Source organism: Pseudorasbora parva, chromosome 8 (assembly GCF_024679245.1).
Source record: "Pseudorasbora parva isolate DD20220531a chromosome 8, ASM2467924v1, whole genome shotgun sequence".
In the NCBI taxonomy this organism is placed as follows: domain Eukaryota; kingdom Metazoa; phylum Chordata; class Actinopteri; order Cypriniformes; family Gobionidae; genus Pseudorasbora; species Pseudorasbora parva.
In genome coordinates, this window is record NC_090179.1 from 22,494,786 (window position 1) to 22,512,966 (window position 18,181).

At 37.1% G+C, this 18,181-nt stretch overlaps 1 protein-coding gene across 8 annotated transcripts in view; it reads left to right on the forward strand.

Annotated features, from left to right (window-relative positions):
- The window catches only part of nbeab (neurobeachin b), a 408,948-nt gene extending 391,605 nt beyond the window's left edge, over window positions 1-17,343 (forward strand). For 7 of the 8 annotated variants that reach the window (XM_067450409.1, XM_067450410.1, XM_067450412.1 and 4 more), the window contains 7 exons: window positions 2,347-2,418; window positions 3,073-3,228; window positions 3,599-3,769; window positions 12,080-12,181; window positions 12,274-12,470; window positions 15,315-15,466; window positions 15,554-17,343. In XM_067450409.1, coding sequence (XP_067306510.1) covers window positions 2,347-2,418; window positions 3,073-3,228; window positions 3,599-3,769; window positions 12,080-12,181; window positions 12,274-12,470; window positions 15,315-15,466; window positions 15,554-15,644 — 941 coding nt within the window. In that variant the 3' untranslated portion in view covers window positions 15,645-17,343. The remainder of the gene's footprint in view (window positions 1-2,346; window positions 2,419-3,072; window positions 3,229-3,598; window positions 3,770-12,079; window positions 12,182-12,273; window positions 12,471-15,314; window positions 15,467-15,553) is intronic. The other variant, XM_067450414.1, reaches the window with a different exon arrangement.
- Window positions 17,344-18,181: the final 838 nt, after the last annotated feature.

Below are 18,181 nucleotides of genomic sequence, written 5' to 3' on the forward strand. Positions count from 1 at the left end.
TTCACAGATAGTTTGTTTTATTGATTCTATATAAAAATAGCAATTCAATGTAAAGTATTTGCTCTGGCTGTTGTTTAAAAAAAAAAAAATTCCGTTATTATGCTGCTTGTTTTCATTTGTTCTGTTGACGTTGTACAAGCAGAACGTGACAGTTGGTCAGTATTGTATTTGTCCCGCCCCTCCTCCACTGTGATTGGACGGCTGGGTGAAAAGTGACAGAGTTGAGCGCTGCGTTTTATTCAAAGTTGAATATTCTTCAACTCTGAGCAACCAATAAAAAAATGCAGAATGCTCAGCGCCTCGTTACACTCATGGCATTCTAAAAGCGTGGTGCTCCCATTGAAAATTATTTAATACGCCACCCAGCCACGTGAAAAAAACGCTGGTGGACACACGGCCTTAGGGCCCTATTTTAACGATCTGAAACACAAGTGTCAAAGCGCGAAGCGCAAGTAACTTTGTGGGCGGGTCTCGGCGTTGTTGCTATTTTCCCGGCGGGATAAATGGCTCTTCCGCCCGGCGCAAATCTAAAATGGGTTGGTCTGAAGTAGCTTCATTATTCATAGGTGTGGTTTGGGCGTAACGTGAATAAACCAATCAGAGCGTCATCCAACATTCCCTTTAAAAGCAGGTGCGCAAGTTCCATTATGGATTGCTATTATTATGGCGTATTTACCAGGCACACGCCAGGAACGGTTCAAAGCCAACGTGACTGATGTTCTTGTAAGAGCAGTGAAAGACAGAAAAGTTGTGTTGTATGGGGATAGGAGAAACCCACCCAAAATAGCGTCGGTAAAACAGGCGTCGGTTAAATAGTTTTTCAGTCGATTTTTTTTTTCCTGGTTCTTGATGGACAAACCAATTTGTCAGATGTCCTAATATACATATATGTCTTGCCACTGTTGGGCAAACAGGTCTGATCCTTAATTACTACAATTGAATAATTTGTAAGCTAGATTTATGCCTATTTTTTCACATGTTCGTCGCACACCACAATGATTTCTGTCATCTCATGTGTTCATATTTTTTTAGTGTAACAATTTATTATTTGCAAAAATAACTGTTGCATCTGTGTTGATTACATGAGCAAAGTGTATGCGCGTTGTGCACGCTATACATTATGGTCAAGCATGCGCCCTTAAAATAGCATAATGAACAACGCGCAACGCGCCACTGACTTTAGACTAGGTTTTTTCTGGTCAGTGGCGCAATTGTTTAATGGAACAGCAAAATAGCACCAGGGATTGTTTGCGCCAGAACACGGCTCCTTTTTTGCGCTGAACTGCCCAGGGAGTGCAAGTTCATTCACTAGTTTAGCGACGTGCTTCTGTGGAGGGAAAAGCGCACTTTGCGCGGGTGCAAAATAGGAATGACACATGCGTCGTACAAAGTCAATTGCGCTGGGTGCAAGATAGGGCCCTTAGCCTCCTTGTTAGAGCATCCGACTCTCATGCTGGCGGACCTGGGTTTGAGTCCTGCTTTAAGTGGGGCAGTTCGAGCAGGAGCGATTAAGTGTACATAACCAACCTAAAATGGTAAAAATTCACTTTGTTTGACATAACATTGTGTGTATTTGACAGTTCAATAGGCCTACTCATGGGATGCGCCGTATCACATCCAGCTTTCTGATATTTGTGCTCAGAAAACCATATCAGAAGTTTAGACTGAGATGGCTTTAAAATGCATGCGATAATAAACTTTCATTAAGATGAAGAACTGCAATGTCATGTGACTGGATAAACAAATGTTTTAGTTTTTGGCAGAGTATCTGAGGCATGAGCGGGACAGGCTCCGCCCTAGATCTTCTGGAAAGGGGGGCGGGGAGCAGCAGCACATTTACATTTAAAGATACATGCACAAAAACAGCATGTTTTTCCTTCTATTCAAAAATGAGCTTTAACAACATTGTAAAATAACTGATCTGTGGGGTATTGTTAGGTGAAACTTCACAGACACATTCTGAGGACACCTGAGACATCTTGTAAAAAGGGGCATAATATGTCCCCTTTAATACAAGAAAAATGACTGGCCATAGAGAAAGAAAAATGAATTCCCTTTAAAGTAAGTTTATTACTCTTACCCAATTGGCAGATTTTTTATTTTATTTTTATTTTAAGCATAAAATCACTTAATCTTGATAATTAAAAAAAAAGAGAAAAAGATCAGAAAAAGGCACTTTAAGTAGTTTTGCTTCTCAAGTAAATGTATCTTGGTTATTTTTGCTGGAAAACAAGACAAAATTACTTAGGAAGAAACGTTTTTGCACTGTGTGTGAGAGTAATGGGAGTGAAGGTACTGAATAGTGAGTTTTGATTTTTTTTTTTACTGTCTCTGTGTGTGAGACAGGTCTTCGAGGAGCTCCAGGATATTCACTAGAGCAGGCCCATCACCTCCCCATTGAGATGGACTCGCTGATTGGTAGGTTTGACTCTTTTTTGTTGTTGTTGTTTAATACTTTCTTCTGTCCCAACCTTAACTAAATTAAATGGCCCATTCGAGCAGTGGGTTTATTTCCATGAAAAGTGACTCTGTGGTGCTTTAAATACATTGATGAGTATTCCTAAATCGACACAGAAACAATGGTTCAATAATAAAATGAGTTTGGGCTGGGGCTATCGGTTTGTCTAATCAATAACAGATGTGGGGAGTGTTTGGAAGACTTGTTAGAAAACAATCATTTTTGCAACAAGTTTGTTATGTAGTGGCTGCGTCCGAAATCGTAGGAAGCTGACTTGTTGCTCCGCTGCCTTATCAGTCAATGACTCTGCAGGCAGTGTTTGCGCATAAAGGTAACTCACAAAACAATAGTGTGCACTTATGTGAAAACTATACAAATATTTAATGACTTAAATAGCAATCTATTGCTAGAAATGAATGAATGAATGTGACTATTGTTCAAATAAATGCAGCCTGGGTGAACATGGGAGACTTCTTTTAAAATCATTGTACCGACCCCAAATTCTGGAACAGTTATGTGTATTGAATCTTTTGAAGATTGTAATAAATTATAAACTGAACGCATTTTTTAAAAAATAAAATCATTTCAAAACTCTGTAAACATGTCTATTCCAGCGAACAACACGGGCACAAACAAGCGACAAATCACTGATCTGGTTGACCAGAGCATTCAGATCAACACTCAGTGTTTTGTGGTGACAGCAGATAACCGCTACATCCTGGTGTGCGGTTTCTGGGACAAGAGTTTCCGCGTTTACTCATCAGACACAGGTAAGAGACACTCATTGGACATTAAGGGTATAGTTCACCCAATATGTAACATTTTGTCATCATTTACTTACCTTAACCAACAGCAGCAGTGTAGCAGATCTATTCCATCAAGACCAAACATATTAACATTAACCATGCCAAACACTCGGAGAGTTGTCAAAATCCTATTTCTCTCTCTTGAACTCTCATGAAATGTTATTAGAATACTCTTATAGTGCATTTTGTGATCCATTTATGGTTCGTTTTTGTAATTTTACAGGCATCTGCAGTCTTCATCCACTTTCATTACATTGAAATGAGTGGCCAATATATTCATGTGTATTGGTCTGACCAACATTGTGCTTGGTTTTGTCCATGTGTTTGTCTGCAGGCAAGCTCACTCAGATAGTGTTCGGTCACTGGGACGTGGTCACATGTCTGGCCCGCTCTGAGTCTTACATCGGAGGTGACTGCTACATTGTGTCGGGATCCAGAGATGCCACTCTGCTGCTCTGGTACTGGAGTGGGCGGCACCATATCATAGGAGACAATCCTAACAACAGTGAGTAACAACTGAACTTAAGCACAATAACATCAATGTAAAGAATACTGCATTATAGAATCATCCAACAAGAGACCGAAAATGGTTAGTTCATCCAAATATGAAAATTCTGTCATTAATTCCTCATGTCGTTCCAAACCCGTAAGACCTTCGTTCATCTTCAGAACACAAATGAAGATATTTCTGATGAAATCCGAGAGCTCTCTGACCCCTTCATAGACAGCAATTTAATGACCACTTTTAAGGCTCAGAAAGGTAGTAAAGACATCGTTAAAAAAATAGTCCATGTGACTGGTTCAACTTTAATTTTATGAATCGTCGAGAATACTTTTTTTGCAAAAAAACAAACAAACAAACAATTTAACAATCTCTTCTCATCTGTGCCAGTCTCCTACGCTGCTCACGTGAACAGCTGACATAGTGTTTCGAAAGCGTTGCACTGGATTTACTACGTCAACAACGTAGGAGACTGGCACGGACGAGAAGAGATTGCTGAATAAAAGTTTCTTTTATTCGTTATTTTAGGGGGGTTTACACAAAAAATATTCAAAGTATTCTCATCGCTTAATAACATTAAGGATGAATCACTGAAGTCACTGGAGATTTTAGCAATGTCTTTACTACCTTTCTGGACCTTCAAAGTGTTTTTAAAATTGGTCTATGGAGGGGTCAGAAAGCTCTCGGATTTCATCAGAAATATCTTCATTTGTGTTCTGAAGATGAACAACCTGAGGGTGAGTGATCAATGACAGAATTTCCATTTTTAGGTGAACTAACCCTTTAATATTATATGCTACATTAATTATGGGGGAGATTATTAAAGCTCGCATTCTGGCGAAATCTATTATAATTATTATTATTTTATTTTATCTTAATCACTGTAATACCAAAAGCTATTATTGCACAACTAATGAATGCATTACAGCTCATAATTGTTCCAGGTTTCCTCACTACTGAAACCAGAAAGCATTTTATTTGATTTTTTTTTTTTGGTAACATGAGCTGCAAACACGTTAACAAGAAAACAAGCTTGCATGTCTGAGCTTGCTTTTTGTATGTGTTTTGCAAGGAATCTGTGCATTTGCACCATTGGTGTGTGTATTAGATGTATTGTCTTCTCTAAGTGTTGTCACGAGCTGTGGTTTAGCTGAGCGTGTTCTCTAATTAACTTCAGTGATGCTCAGACAGTTAATTAAGGATTTCGGCTCGACTGCCTCCAATTAGCGGGGTACAGCCTCGCTCCTGTTTTCAAAGCAGAGGAAGCAAAACTCCCATGATATTCACACACAACTGCTCACTGTGTGCCCTCACAAAGGCGACTAATGGTCTGTGTGCTTAAAACTGATGGGAATTATGAACAAAGAACTATTTCTATATTTAATGAGGAATAAACCTAACAATGGTAACTTTATCAAGCCCACGGTACACCAATCTAGTGTCATTATGTCATATGCAATATGATAATGTAATTACAGTCAATTTTGGGTAATACTAATGAACACTATTTGTGTGTAATTATTTATTGTAACAGCTTAATAATAATAATAATAATAATAGTGGCATTAATACTGTAACTTTGCTGTATTATTTTTAACCACAGTTATCACTTTAAAGCTGCTTTGCAACAATCTGTATTGTAAAAAGCTATATATAAATAAAGGCGACTTAACTTAATAGTATTATTAATAATAAATAATACTTTATCATTATTATTTAAATTTCATTACATGCAAAAAGTAAATGTTTCTAGACTGAATTTTAAAATGCCATCTAATGGATGAATCTCGAGCATGTTCTCTAGAAAATGAACAGTGCCCTCTAGTTGTGTATTTTAGTACTATCTTTGGTAGCACTTTACAATACATTTCATTAGTTATTGCATTTATCACGATCTGATAATGAACAGCTTATAGCATTCCTAAATTAGGTTAAAAAGGCCTTGATTCTATACATAACAGTTTTCATAAAAAGAACAGAGGCAAAAGTTGCACAAAAGTCACGTCCATAACCCTCTGGTGATCTAAAGTGGAATGAAGACTAATTTTATAAAAACAGAGGCATTTCTTTTTATGTTCCCTCATTATATGTTCCAGACTTATAGCCAGAATTCTTTGAGGTTGTTAAGATGATATCAGTGTAGCAGGAAGTAAAGAAAAACAAACCCTAATCAGTGTGTGTTTTTGTGTCAATGATAAGTTCAGCTGTGCCTCATCAAGCTTCTCACTGCACTTTTTTGTTCATCTGTTTCTCAATGGAGAGTGTCGGGACAGGAACTTCCATGAATATTCAGCAGATATCCGAGTACCAGCCCCCGCGGCACTCCGACATGGTGTAGAAATTGATTTCACAGTTGCCCGTGAAAGCCGAAGTGTGTCTTAAACGTGCAATGATTAAAATCCCGTCCGGCTCAATCAAGACCCCGGTGCTTCACGACCCCAGCAGCCGTTCTCCAATTTACACCTCTTAATTGTGTTGCTGCACCGCTGGGGTTTAGCGTGAGGGTTTAGAAGGGACTGATTCAATCTTTTGTGGTGAAGGTGATCTGGGATCTCCCGAGGGATCCAGTGCTGACACACGTCCCCACCCAGATCACTGACAGCTGCCAGACGGGCCCCCGTGGAGAACTCGGCGAACACGGGCCGTATTGATCAAGGACTGAGTAACCTTTGATTGTTCGCCAACTTGAAAACAGAAAACATCTGCATTTGGAGCAATCATTCTATTGATTCCTGGGTTCATTTAACAGTGTTCTGCATGCAAAGTAATAGCATGCGTCTTAATTATGTGGAAGGTAATGAACTTAGTGGTAATTCAAAATTGAAAAGATCTCGGGCATTTAATGGGATGAACCTGTAGCTGTGAGTTCTCCCCGTACAATATTGTTAGCTTTGTTTAAGGAATCCTTCTGCCTGCACAATACACCACTTACAACATACAATGTGGACACTTTAAGTCGGGATTTTATTATACGAGATAATTATATTTTTATAATTTATTAAAGAGTACATTAAGTTTCTGCCAGTCTCATGTTAATCTTGAGTACCTATAGAGTATATTGCATCCTTCATATTTCTGAAGAGTTTATCATATTTATAAAAGACAGATACACTGTACCGATTCTGTTGTAGTCGGCCGAGCCAAACAGACATTAATACACACACACCAACCATATAAGCAACCAAATCTTTAATGTAAGATTTCCAACAAGGCACAGACATTTGATGCAGTTTTACTCACCACCTGTGGTTTCTACTCATGACAGGGAACAAACAAACACACTTGCAAAACTCTGTGGCTTCTCCGGAAACACAAACTGCATCCACTGTTTCCTTAACACTGGGTTATTTGGGAAGCTGAACAAAGTTATCTTTCCCTCACAACCAGAAACATGATTCTTTAGTGACATTGTTGTTTGGTGGCTACGGTAACCAAATGAAGCTCTGTGATATATACATACTCAAAAAAAATCTTGAAGGAGTGCATTTGATACATAAATACTCTGTCATGCATTATTTAATTATTTCTGTTTTTATAAACGTTGGCCATGTTTAGCATGAGAATTCAACTCTTTAATAGTGTAAATAGTCATGCAGAGTGCATGAAATAGCATTAGGAACATAGATTCTGTGTATAGATTCTGTGTAAAAAATTAAAATCATACACACTGTACACCCAAATAAGTTGGGCTAACTCAAAAAAAATTTGAATCATCAATTTTAAGCAAGCAGAACTATCAAGTTCTGAGTTTGTAGTACTCATGCATGTTAATTGCTCCTAACTTGAAGTACTGAGTTAGCTAACTCATACATTTTGATAGCAATTAACGTAACATATTTAGTTAATGCAACGTTTTATTTTGAGTTGTAGCAAATCAAATATTTTTTTTATTTTTTATTTTTAAGTTAAAGGGTTTCTTCAGCGATTAGCATATATGGCTTTGTATTAGTAAAAACCCTTGAGTATGTTCGAATGATTGTGCCCCCCCTCATATCCCCCTGAGACGAGAGATGTATTCACATAAACGGCATGGCGCTGCGCGAAGTAAGTGTTACAATTTCTCAAACTAATTCCTATGAATTTAGGCTTCCAAAGGCATGAACTGAAAATGTGCCAGACAGAACGTGTATACAGCGGCCGCGATTACCTCAGCTCTCGTGATGAATGTAATCTGACTCCTGCTGTGTTTGTGCTGTGACTTTCGTTAGGCTCACACACGTTATTGAACAGACACGTTCAGTTTTTAACTGTAGTGTCTGTTCTCTAACTGAAATGATTTTATGAAAATGAACGCGGTGAGAAAGTGATCCAGTAATCCGGTGGCGGTGGTAATGATCCAGTTTAAATACAAAGCTTAATGTTAAATCACTGAAGTAACCCTTTAAAAAACTCAAAGTTTACGTAAGAGTTGTATTTTGTACTCATACATTTTTATTGTTTTTAACTTAAACTATTTGAGCACACTAATGTATATACTTAAATTCAAATGTTCAGGTTTATCTCAATATATTTGCTATAATAATATTATTCCAGCTGTTTCAGTTAAACTTACCGGTACGTTTAAATGAAAGGAAATGAGTTCATACAACTCTAAAAAAAAAGTGAAACTTGAAAATATGTCAGTGCTGTGAACTCAAAAGAAAGTTCTAAATAGGCATAACAGTGAATTTAATTTAAGTTAATTTGATTATGAGATACTCAAACCAATTAAGAATTTTGAGTGTTCAGAATGGTATTGATTTTCTGTCTCTTCAAAATGGTATTGATTTGCATTTGTCGCTATGATTTGCATTTTTGCCTTGCAGTTGCAATAACTCGGGACTGGCTTTTTCATAAAGGCCAAAAATCTTATTTACTTCAAAATCTTGACATTTTGACAAAAGCTTCTTGCCACATTCAAATAGAGATGTCTGGTTTATGAACAAGTAGTTTACAAACCTGATCTGAATGATTTGTTCATGAATCTGACTTACGGCCTACGGAGCCCCTTAAGGGACATGGTGATGGATAAAAATATGAGATAGGAGGGAAAATGATCTGTTAATGCTTTTGTATTCTCTCGTTTAAAACTGATCAACAGCGATAGTAAAGACATTTATAATGAAGGATCTGAATGATCATGAGGCAGAAGTAATGATACTGAAAATTCAGCTTTGCCTTCACAGGAACTATAATAATTTCTGTAATAGTATTTAGAAATATTACAGTTTGTACTGTATTCTTAAATAAATGTTTTGATCAAATAAATGCAGCCTCGTTGAGCAAAAAATCTTGCCGACCCAAAATTTTGAAATGTTTTTATTACCCTATGCTATTGAATGATATATTGACTTATACTACAGCATGTAAAATTCATGGATTACTTTTATATTAGTATGCTTTTGTGCTATTATTGATGCTTTGCATTCTTTTTGATGCTTGAAGGCTTAATTTCCTATTCATTGTGTTACCATTATAATATTTAAATTTCTCCTTTTGTGTGCCACAGAATAGAATCAAATGTGTTTGGGATTACTTACTGTACACACAAGTAAATACTGACAGAATTTTGGATGAACTAATCCTTTAAACCAAACACACACACACACACACACACACACACACACACACACACACACACACACACACACACACACACACACACACCTTCTCAGAAAGCAATGTTTAATGCATCCAGAAACATAATGTTGATCCCCCCGGCTAATAATTACTGTTTTGCTTCCTCACTGCACAAATCAAGCTAATTACACCACCGGCCCCGTTTTCCTTACGGTTGAATTGCTTCTCTACCTCTTACTGCAGTGTGCACAAATATAAGAGTGTGTTCAAGTGTGATGGGTACAGACCCAAGAGGGCGAGCTGTTTAATGATTCTACCTGTTATTCCTCAAATGAACTGCTTTGCAAATTGAAGCAGAGAATCTTATAACAAGGGAAATGTAGATGTGGTAGTGATGGCGATGTATGCAGTTTATATGACATCTTGGCAGATTAGAAATGAGTTTTTAACTTTTTCCAAAAAGAACCCTTTCATGGCAGCTGACCGAGTCATGCAGCCGGTGCTGACGTACCACAGGTGTCTTTAAATGACCTCATATCACCTCTTCCCTCCCCCTCATCCATCATGTGACGGGGTATGGGCTCCAGAGGCTGTTGGGCCACTGCCGGTGATCATTTGGAGGGGACGCCTCCTTGAGCAGATGTTCTTTAGGGCACCTGACCTGCTTTATTGTGGTTTCCTCGCATAGGTTAGCTATATTGTGCCGTGTACTGAGTGGAATTACCGTCCAGAAACAATCAGATTCATTGGTTTGGTCATAAGCACTGCACTTATGCTAAAACTAATCCAGTCACTTTAATAGCGGTTAAAGTGTACTGCAGGATCTAGTGGGGGTGCTTCTATTTTTCCCATTTATATTTTGAATGTACTGAATTTATTAATTCATTTTCGTACTTGTTTTACTATCATCATTTTAATTTTCTTTTTGTGATTATTATTTTACAGTTCAAAATCCTAAAAGTCTAAGAGTGTTTTTTTGTGCTTCTTTTTAGTTGTTTATGTCTAATTTTAATTCACAATCATAAAGTTAAAAATCATAAAAGCCTTTGACCACTGAATATGCTTCTATTCATTTTATTTATTTGTATATATTTATGATTTTGTTAATTTATTATCTAAGTCCTAATTAAGCCAAAATTCTAAAAGCATAAGACCAACTAATATAAATGTTTCTATTTAATAAAATATTCTATTTTCAAGTTTATGTTTTTAATGTATGTATAATTCAGTTTATTTTTGTAATGTTATCACTATAATTTAGTCATCATTTTAGTTGTATTCAAAATCAGACTAAATATGCCACTGAATATGCTTCTATTTATTTTAATGCATTTCTGGTTTTGCTTATGTATTATTAGTAGTATGTATTGTTTATCTTTAAAAAAAACACATATAAATCCTATTTGTCAAAATCCTAAAAGTTTAATTTATTTTTTATTTATTTATTTTATTTCTGCACGAATATCACATGGATACAGTACAAGGGGTGGAACGAAGCCCAATTGGGTTTATACAGAGTTCCACTCCACTTACATGAAAAAACAAAAAACACAAGAAAAGACACGCAGACAAATAAATTGAATAAAAAATAAAAAAAGGGTGAAAAACACATTTTCAGAAGCCTGATTATCCTTTTAACTTAAGGTTACAGATGTTGAAGGGTAATGGTAAAGGAGGATCAAAGGAGAAGAGCAGCATATGAAATATACTGCAGGAAACTAAGACAAAAGACTGTCATAGTAAAATTAAAAGATCTTTCAACTGTTTTTTAAAGATGAATAAAGATGACATAGATCTTAGGGACAAACTTAATTTACTCCATAATTGAGGACCCCTAAAACTGAGGTCAGTTTTATGACCTGAAGTTCTAGAGAACGGTAAAACAAGATTTATTTCTCTATGCCTTGTTTGATGGATATGAGTATCTGAAATGAAAGTAAAAAAGTGTTGTAATGTTGGTGGAAGGTCTTCTCTCTTATAAATGAACTTATGAATAAATATGCATGATAAATAAACATTGACTTTCTCAATTGGAAGAATCTTGAATCTAAGAAATAGAGGTGCAGAAGGAGCATATTTAGAAGAGTTGGAGATCATACGCAAGAACTTTTTCTGAATTTTTGAAATTTTTGCGAGATAAGTGGGAAAAGTAGCACCCCAGACAATGTTACAATAATTCATAAAGGGGAATAAAAAACTATAATAGAGTGTTACATGAGCAGATGAGTGAATTGAAGGTAAAACGATTCTTAAAATATTTAACATTTTAGAGGATCTTGTACAAACTAGATCAACATGTTTGGACCAAGTTAAACCTTCGTCAATCAGGACACCGAGAAATTTTGTTGAAGCCACTTGAATAACTGGAGCTCCATCAATTTCTATACAAGCATGTTCTTTGGGATAAAATTTATTAATATTGTGAAATATCATAAAATTACTTTTTTTAACATTGAGCGTTAGCCTGTTAGTACGAAACCAATTAAGATATAAGATATTCTAATTTTTGTATTTTTATTGTATTTAGAAATCAGTTTATTTTTGTAATCTCTAATTATTATTACTTTTGTTATTTATTGTTATTTTAAAATCCTAAATACAATTTCCTAAAAATCTAAGATCACACTTCAACTTTTTTCTATTGATATATATTTTTAATTGATTTAATTAAATTTGATAAATACTGTGTTTCCTGTACTCACGTTTTTAATCTTAATGTGAATTATAATGTGCATTTCCTGTGCTCATTTGCAGGTGATTACCCAGCTCCCCGTGCGGTTCTGACCGGTCATGACTATGAGGTGGTGTGTGTGTCAGTGTGTGCCGAGCTGGGAATTGTAATCAGTGGAGCAAAAGGTGAGTGAGAAGAGCATTGTGGGATATGAACTAATATGAGGCAGTGTGTAATTCCGCAAGAGTGTCACTCATCAGACATCTGTGTTTGTCAGAGGGGCCGTGTCTGGTCCACACCATCACTGGGGACCTTCTGAGGGCTCTCGAGGGCCCTGAGAGCTGTCTGCTTCCCCGTCTGATCTCAGTGTCCAGTGAGGGCCACTGCATCATATACTATGACAGGGGGCAGTTCTGCAACTTCAGCATCAACGGCAAGCTGCTGGCCCAGATGGAGGTCAACAACTCCACGCGTGTATGTTCTCAACTCTTTGCTTTATCATGCACATGTTGGTCTGGTTACATTAATACTAAACATGCTAGTGAAAAATAAACCATTTCTATAGCAAAGCCTCAGTGGTCTAGTAATGCAGTATGGCAGAAATTGTAGCAATTTATTTTACAGTCATGTTCCGCATGTACATCCTTTTTGCAATTACAATAACTAGATATTAACCACAAACCTACCCCTAAACCTAACATTAACCCATGTAGCTATAACTGTAAGTACACATTAGGGCTGCACGTTTTCAAGTTTTTCATTAACCGTTAACCGAGGCCCTTAGCGGTTAATACTCGGTTAACCCTAGTGTGCGTCAGGGTTATTATTTTTTGTTTATTAATTTGACAACCGCCATCTCCGTAGTGAACGCGCCTATAGAGAGAAATGCACATCATGGATTACCTAATCAGAGAGTAGCCTATTTCTTTTCGTTTTAAATTGTTAAAAACATTTCAAGCTTTCTTAAGATCTATTTCATGTCTGTGAGGCCTACGCTGAGTTTCGTTAAATTAGGATGAGATGCGCGCTCCAGTTCACGAGCAATGCGAGTGGCCGCGAGGGCGCCTGCATGATTAGAGCATGTAGTAAAATATGCAGCCGAGAACGATTCACACAGCGGTTGACTCGCGCGGCTGAGCCTCTCCCGGCAGAGAGTTCAAGCATCTGTGGACTCGTCCCTTCAGCTCTGGCCATCTTGCTTTCAGTCCGCGATTAGCTTTTTTTTTGTTTTCTTCATTACAGTTAAAGTAACCTCTGCTTTTCGCTAGTCCCTCACAAGTTTCTCACTTAAAACTTTCTTTCTTCTGCTTCGTTATGCACAGCGCGCGCGGCTCCCGCTCTGCTTCTGCCCTAATACGACGTATAGTCCAGTGCGACTTATGTTATTTTCCTCTTCATGACGCATTTTTTGACTGATGCGACTCATACTCCGGAGCAACTTATAGCCTGAAAAATGCGGTAAGCACTGCATTGCAATACTTGCATTTTGCCCCGTCACTCTCAATTTTAAAGTGCTCCCACACTTGTACTTTTCTTTGCCCGCTTCATGTTAGAAAGCTGGTCATGACGACTTCTTGTGGATATTACAAATGTCTGGGAGCGCTCTGGCAGTCTCTAGTGGTGCAAAAATATATTACAACTAAATTCAAAGCACGTCATTGACACCACTTAACCGAGCAAAATGTTTCACTCGGTTAGGCAATTTTTAACGGTTAATCGGTTAACCATGGACAACCCTAGTACACATACTGTAAAATAAAGTGCAGCCAAAATTGCATTACTGTTTGTTGAGTGAAAAGATGAACTTTAAAAGTGAATTAGTATTCAACATAAGAATAATAATAATAATAATAATAATAATAATAATAATAATAAATATACGCATTTCAGAATGTTATGGTAAAAGAAATCACATCTATGTACTCTTATAGTTTGATATACATAAATCATTTAATTAGTTAGATATCATATTATTGTTGTTGAAATATGATATCTCCGCTGAATAAATTAGACATATCACATTCTCTATATACAGTATATTTATTAATTATAATAAATAAAAGTGTTTAATTAAATAATGTATAATCCAATTAAATCATTGGGAAACATCAAAACATTATGTAATTGTTATAACCGTTATATTTCATAAAATATTGTTTACATCATTAATACTATATAATTTGTTTTAATATAGAATATAGTAACATCTTATCAACGCCAAACTTTTGAAATGTTTTAAAAGAGAGCCTTATTTTCACCAATGCTGCATTCATGTGCTCTGACAGAAATATAATTATTGTGAAATATTATTAGAATACATTTCAAATGTATTTTTTCTTTCTATTTGAATATATTAAAATGTATGGAAGGATGGAAAAGCTGAATTTTCAGCATCCTTACTGAAAGGATCTGATTGTTGGAGGCTGAAGGTTTCTACATGATCCTTCAGAAACCATTCTAATATGATGATTTGCTGCTCAAGAAAAAAATCATATTATTATCATCAATGTTAAAAACAGTTGTGCTGCTTAATATTATTCTTGAAAAAGAGATACTTTTTTTCTAGGATGCTTTGATGAATAGAAAGTTGACAAGAACAGCATTTCTTTTAAATAGTTTAAAATACATTTCAAATCCCTGTTTTCACCATCCCCGAAAAACCATGATAATGTTGGTTATTGTTTTATTCAAGGTCTATCACAATCTCTTTTTGCCAACAGACTCCCCTGTTCAGTGTTTCTTTAAACCTAGGTTTGCGATTTAGTTGCTCCGTGTCAACCTTTCTTGCTCATTGTGACAACTAACCTACACCATTTTTCACACCAAATATGAAGCAACTTCTCTAAATATGGATATAACGAGACATGCATTTCATGTTTGATGTTCTAATCGGAACAGAACAGCATTTGTCCTGCAACTATGCCATCTCACAGTCAGCCAGTTGTCCTGCCGAACCGAACAATGCACAGGGTTTGCTAGGCTAGCCGCATCCAAAGCAGTATCTAGAGCCCTTGCATTCTTACTATCCGTGATTAAAGTTAGGATGCGTGTCTAATTCTGAAATCTTTTCTGTCAGCCTGACTATTTCCCTGCATTTATCATACACGTGTATCATATGTGAAACCCTCACAGAGAAGGCTACCCTAAACATGGCAAAAACAGGAAATGACATGACTTACTGTGTTTGTTGACTGATTCCGACAAAAACACTTTTTGGAAGAAGGATTGGTGTTGTATTGACTCAATATTTTTACCAAAAAAACATTAAATAGTGTATCATTAATGAGCTATATGTGATATGCAATTTCATACACTCAGGCTGTCATTCTGAGCAGCGATGGGCAGAATCTCGTGACTGGAGGAGATAACGGTGTGGTGGAGGTGTGGCAGGCCTGTGACTTCAAGCAGCTGTACGTCTACCCTGGCTGTGACGCCGGCATCCGGGCCATGGACCTGTCACATGATCAGAGGTTTCACTTCACTTTATACTTTTACTACACAGACATAAAGCAAACCCTAAACTGGTTTAAAGCTGACGTCGTCCCATGTGTTTCCAGGACTCTGATCACGGGCATGGCGTCTGGCAGCATCGTGGCTTTCAACATTGATTTTAATCGCTGGCACTTTGAGCATCAGAACAGGTACTGAGAGCGATCAGCCAATGACGGGCAGCTGCCGCCTCGGCCGGTCTCGTGCCATTACGGGAGGTGACGTAGCAACAGAAAACATATGGATTGAAAGAAGTAACACAAGGCTAGTTGGAGAAGTCACAGCAGTTTAAGGAATCTCAGCTGCTTGAGCAGATGTATACATGTCTCAGACACGCACAGCAGTGATTAACAGATGAATCGAGAGAGCACAGATGGAGGCCAGCGTAGTTTTTCATCACTAATTATTTGATCAAAATGTCACCTGAGCCAACAATAGCCTCTTTTCTCATAGTCTCGTCATTTTAACCGTCAGTAACACTTTGCATAGAGACCCAATAACAATATTTTTATGAGGTTTATTTTCAACTGGCTCCCAGCATATTTCACTTTCTCCAGGTTTCTTTCTACAGGCCCTCGGGAAAGAAAAGCTACATGAACAATACATAATGAAATGTCCTCTCTCTGATGCTGAGCTCATGTGTGTAAATGCTATACTTTCTTTCCGACTTGTCTCTGAGGCTGCTTTCTAAACTACTCTGCAATTGAATTATGTTGTCCTGTGTTCATGCATTTGACATCACCAAATGCTTTTTATATGATTACAAAGACAGATAGAGAGATAGAAAAAAGAGAGAAGCTCTCTTTTGTTTTTATGTGACGTCCTGTAATGTTCGTTCCGTCATTCTCCTCATGTGAGGACGAATGGTTTGTCTATTGTGGATGTATTTGATTTCAAATTGTGAACCAGATTGTATCAGGATTTCTTGATGGATGCAGCATTAAAGACATTGTTTGGTATCATGTGCAGTCCAGGAATACTCAATGTGTCGAGCACTAAATGAGGGTTGACGCTGATGGTGCTGGATTTTACCATTTAAATTATATATATATATGTATATGGTTTTACAGATGTGAAAAGACAACAGTAAGGTTTTTAAACCAGTATTTGCACTTTTAACCTTTTTTTTGTTGCAGTTTTGCTGTAATTTTACATTCAAATACACCAAGCCTTGTACATCTCATCTTTGAAAATATCAGTTGTAAAACTCAGAGTCAGGAAATATTTTGAGGATGAAGAGAGTGTGCTAACCATTGTTTTATTCCTTTACTGTCTTAAATTGTCTACTGCCATCAAGAGCTCTCGGAATTGCACTTGCAAACAGAAAATAACATTGTAAAATCACTGGTGTAAGCAATACATTATGTATGATGTTTGCGCATCTTTAATTCTATTGCATAATGTAAATCAAAGCTATTACTCAGAGTTTATGGATCAAAAAAACGAAGACTATTTTTAATTGTTTTAGTGCAAATATGTGAAATATTCTGATGTAAGAAGACAACGCATTGAGTTTTTTTTTGGTTTTTTTTGCCAATCCACACAATAAATATGGTGCCATAGTTAACATTTTATTTACAAGAATAGCAATTTAGATTTGATATACTGAGCAATGGTTATTTTTCAAACCTTAAAAATGAGTTTACCTTAATGTCATATTTATGTTGAAATGCCTCAGATTTCAAAAGATTTCTTTGACGTGAACAGTTTCCATCAGGAACTTTGACATTGCAAGTAATGGTGCCTGCTTATTCAGCAGATATGATTAAGTTAGTTTGTTTTTAGTTTTAACTGTTCGGTATGTCCTAGTGAATCATTGTGATGAGATGTATTAACCTACTACTTTTTATTTATAATAAAAGATGAGAAAAGTACTGCATTGAGTGCTGTTCCCTTGCATCGGTGCATAAATGGAGTTACTGTGCTACATGTGCTTTTAATAATAAAACATGTTCTATCATTTTAAGCTAGGGTAGGCAATTTCAGAGAGGCTAGACATAGGAAGCTTAGCCTAGAAATCTAGACGCACCCTAGCGGCAGCAAATTCAATCTGCCCGCAAGTGTCGTCTAGGAACTCTCAATACCCTTCTGAGCTGTGTTCCTCACAATCTGGACGGCCCAATCACATCATGTGTAGAGTCGGCGGGCGGGGCCATAATGACGATGGCTGAGTTGCGTTTGCGTGCTTCTAGTAAACACAGAAACTGGAGAACGGCGGCGGTCTTTCGAATCAGCTTTGACCACGACTCTGGAAGACTTGAGTTAAGCTTTTCTCTGAGAAAAGAACAAAGAACGGCACTGAAGTCATTCTTAAAAAGGGAAGATGTGTTCAGACTTTTGCAGACCGGATACGGCGAATGTTTAATCTATCAACAAGCTCTGCTTCCCCTTCGTTGCTCTGGTTGGTTGTAGCGCTATCCTATCGCGTGAAGAGGGACTGACAACCGTTTATCCGCCCCTCGGATTGAGCCCTGTCTATGGTGAGTTTCCAGACCAAACATCTTGATGTGGGTCTGGCTTGTCAGGCTATAGGAAGCTAGCTTTGAGAGGCCAAAATATTAGCCTAAATTCAGTGATTTATTTTTAACACGGGTCACGGGTTGCTTGGAACGCGGGATAAATTGCAAACAAGCCTCTGTGTTGATTTCTCACCTACCTGCTGTGCACTTTCCCTCTCTCCCTTCCGATCCATCGGC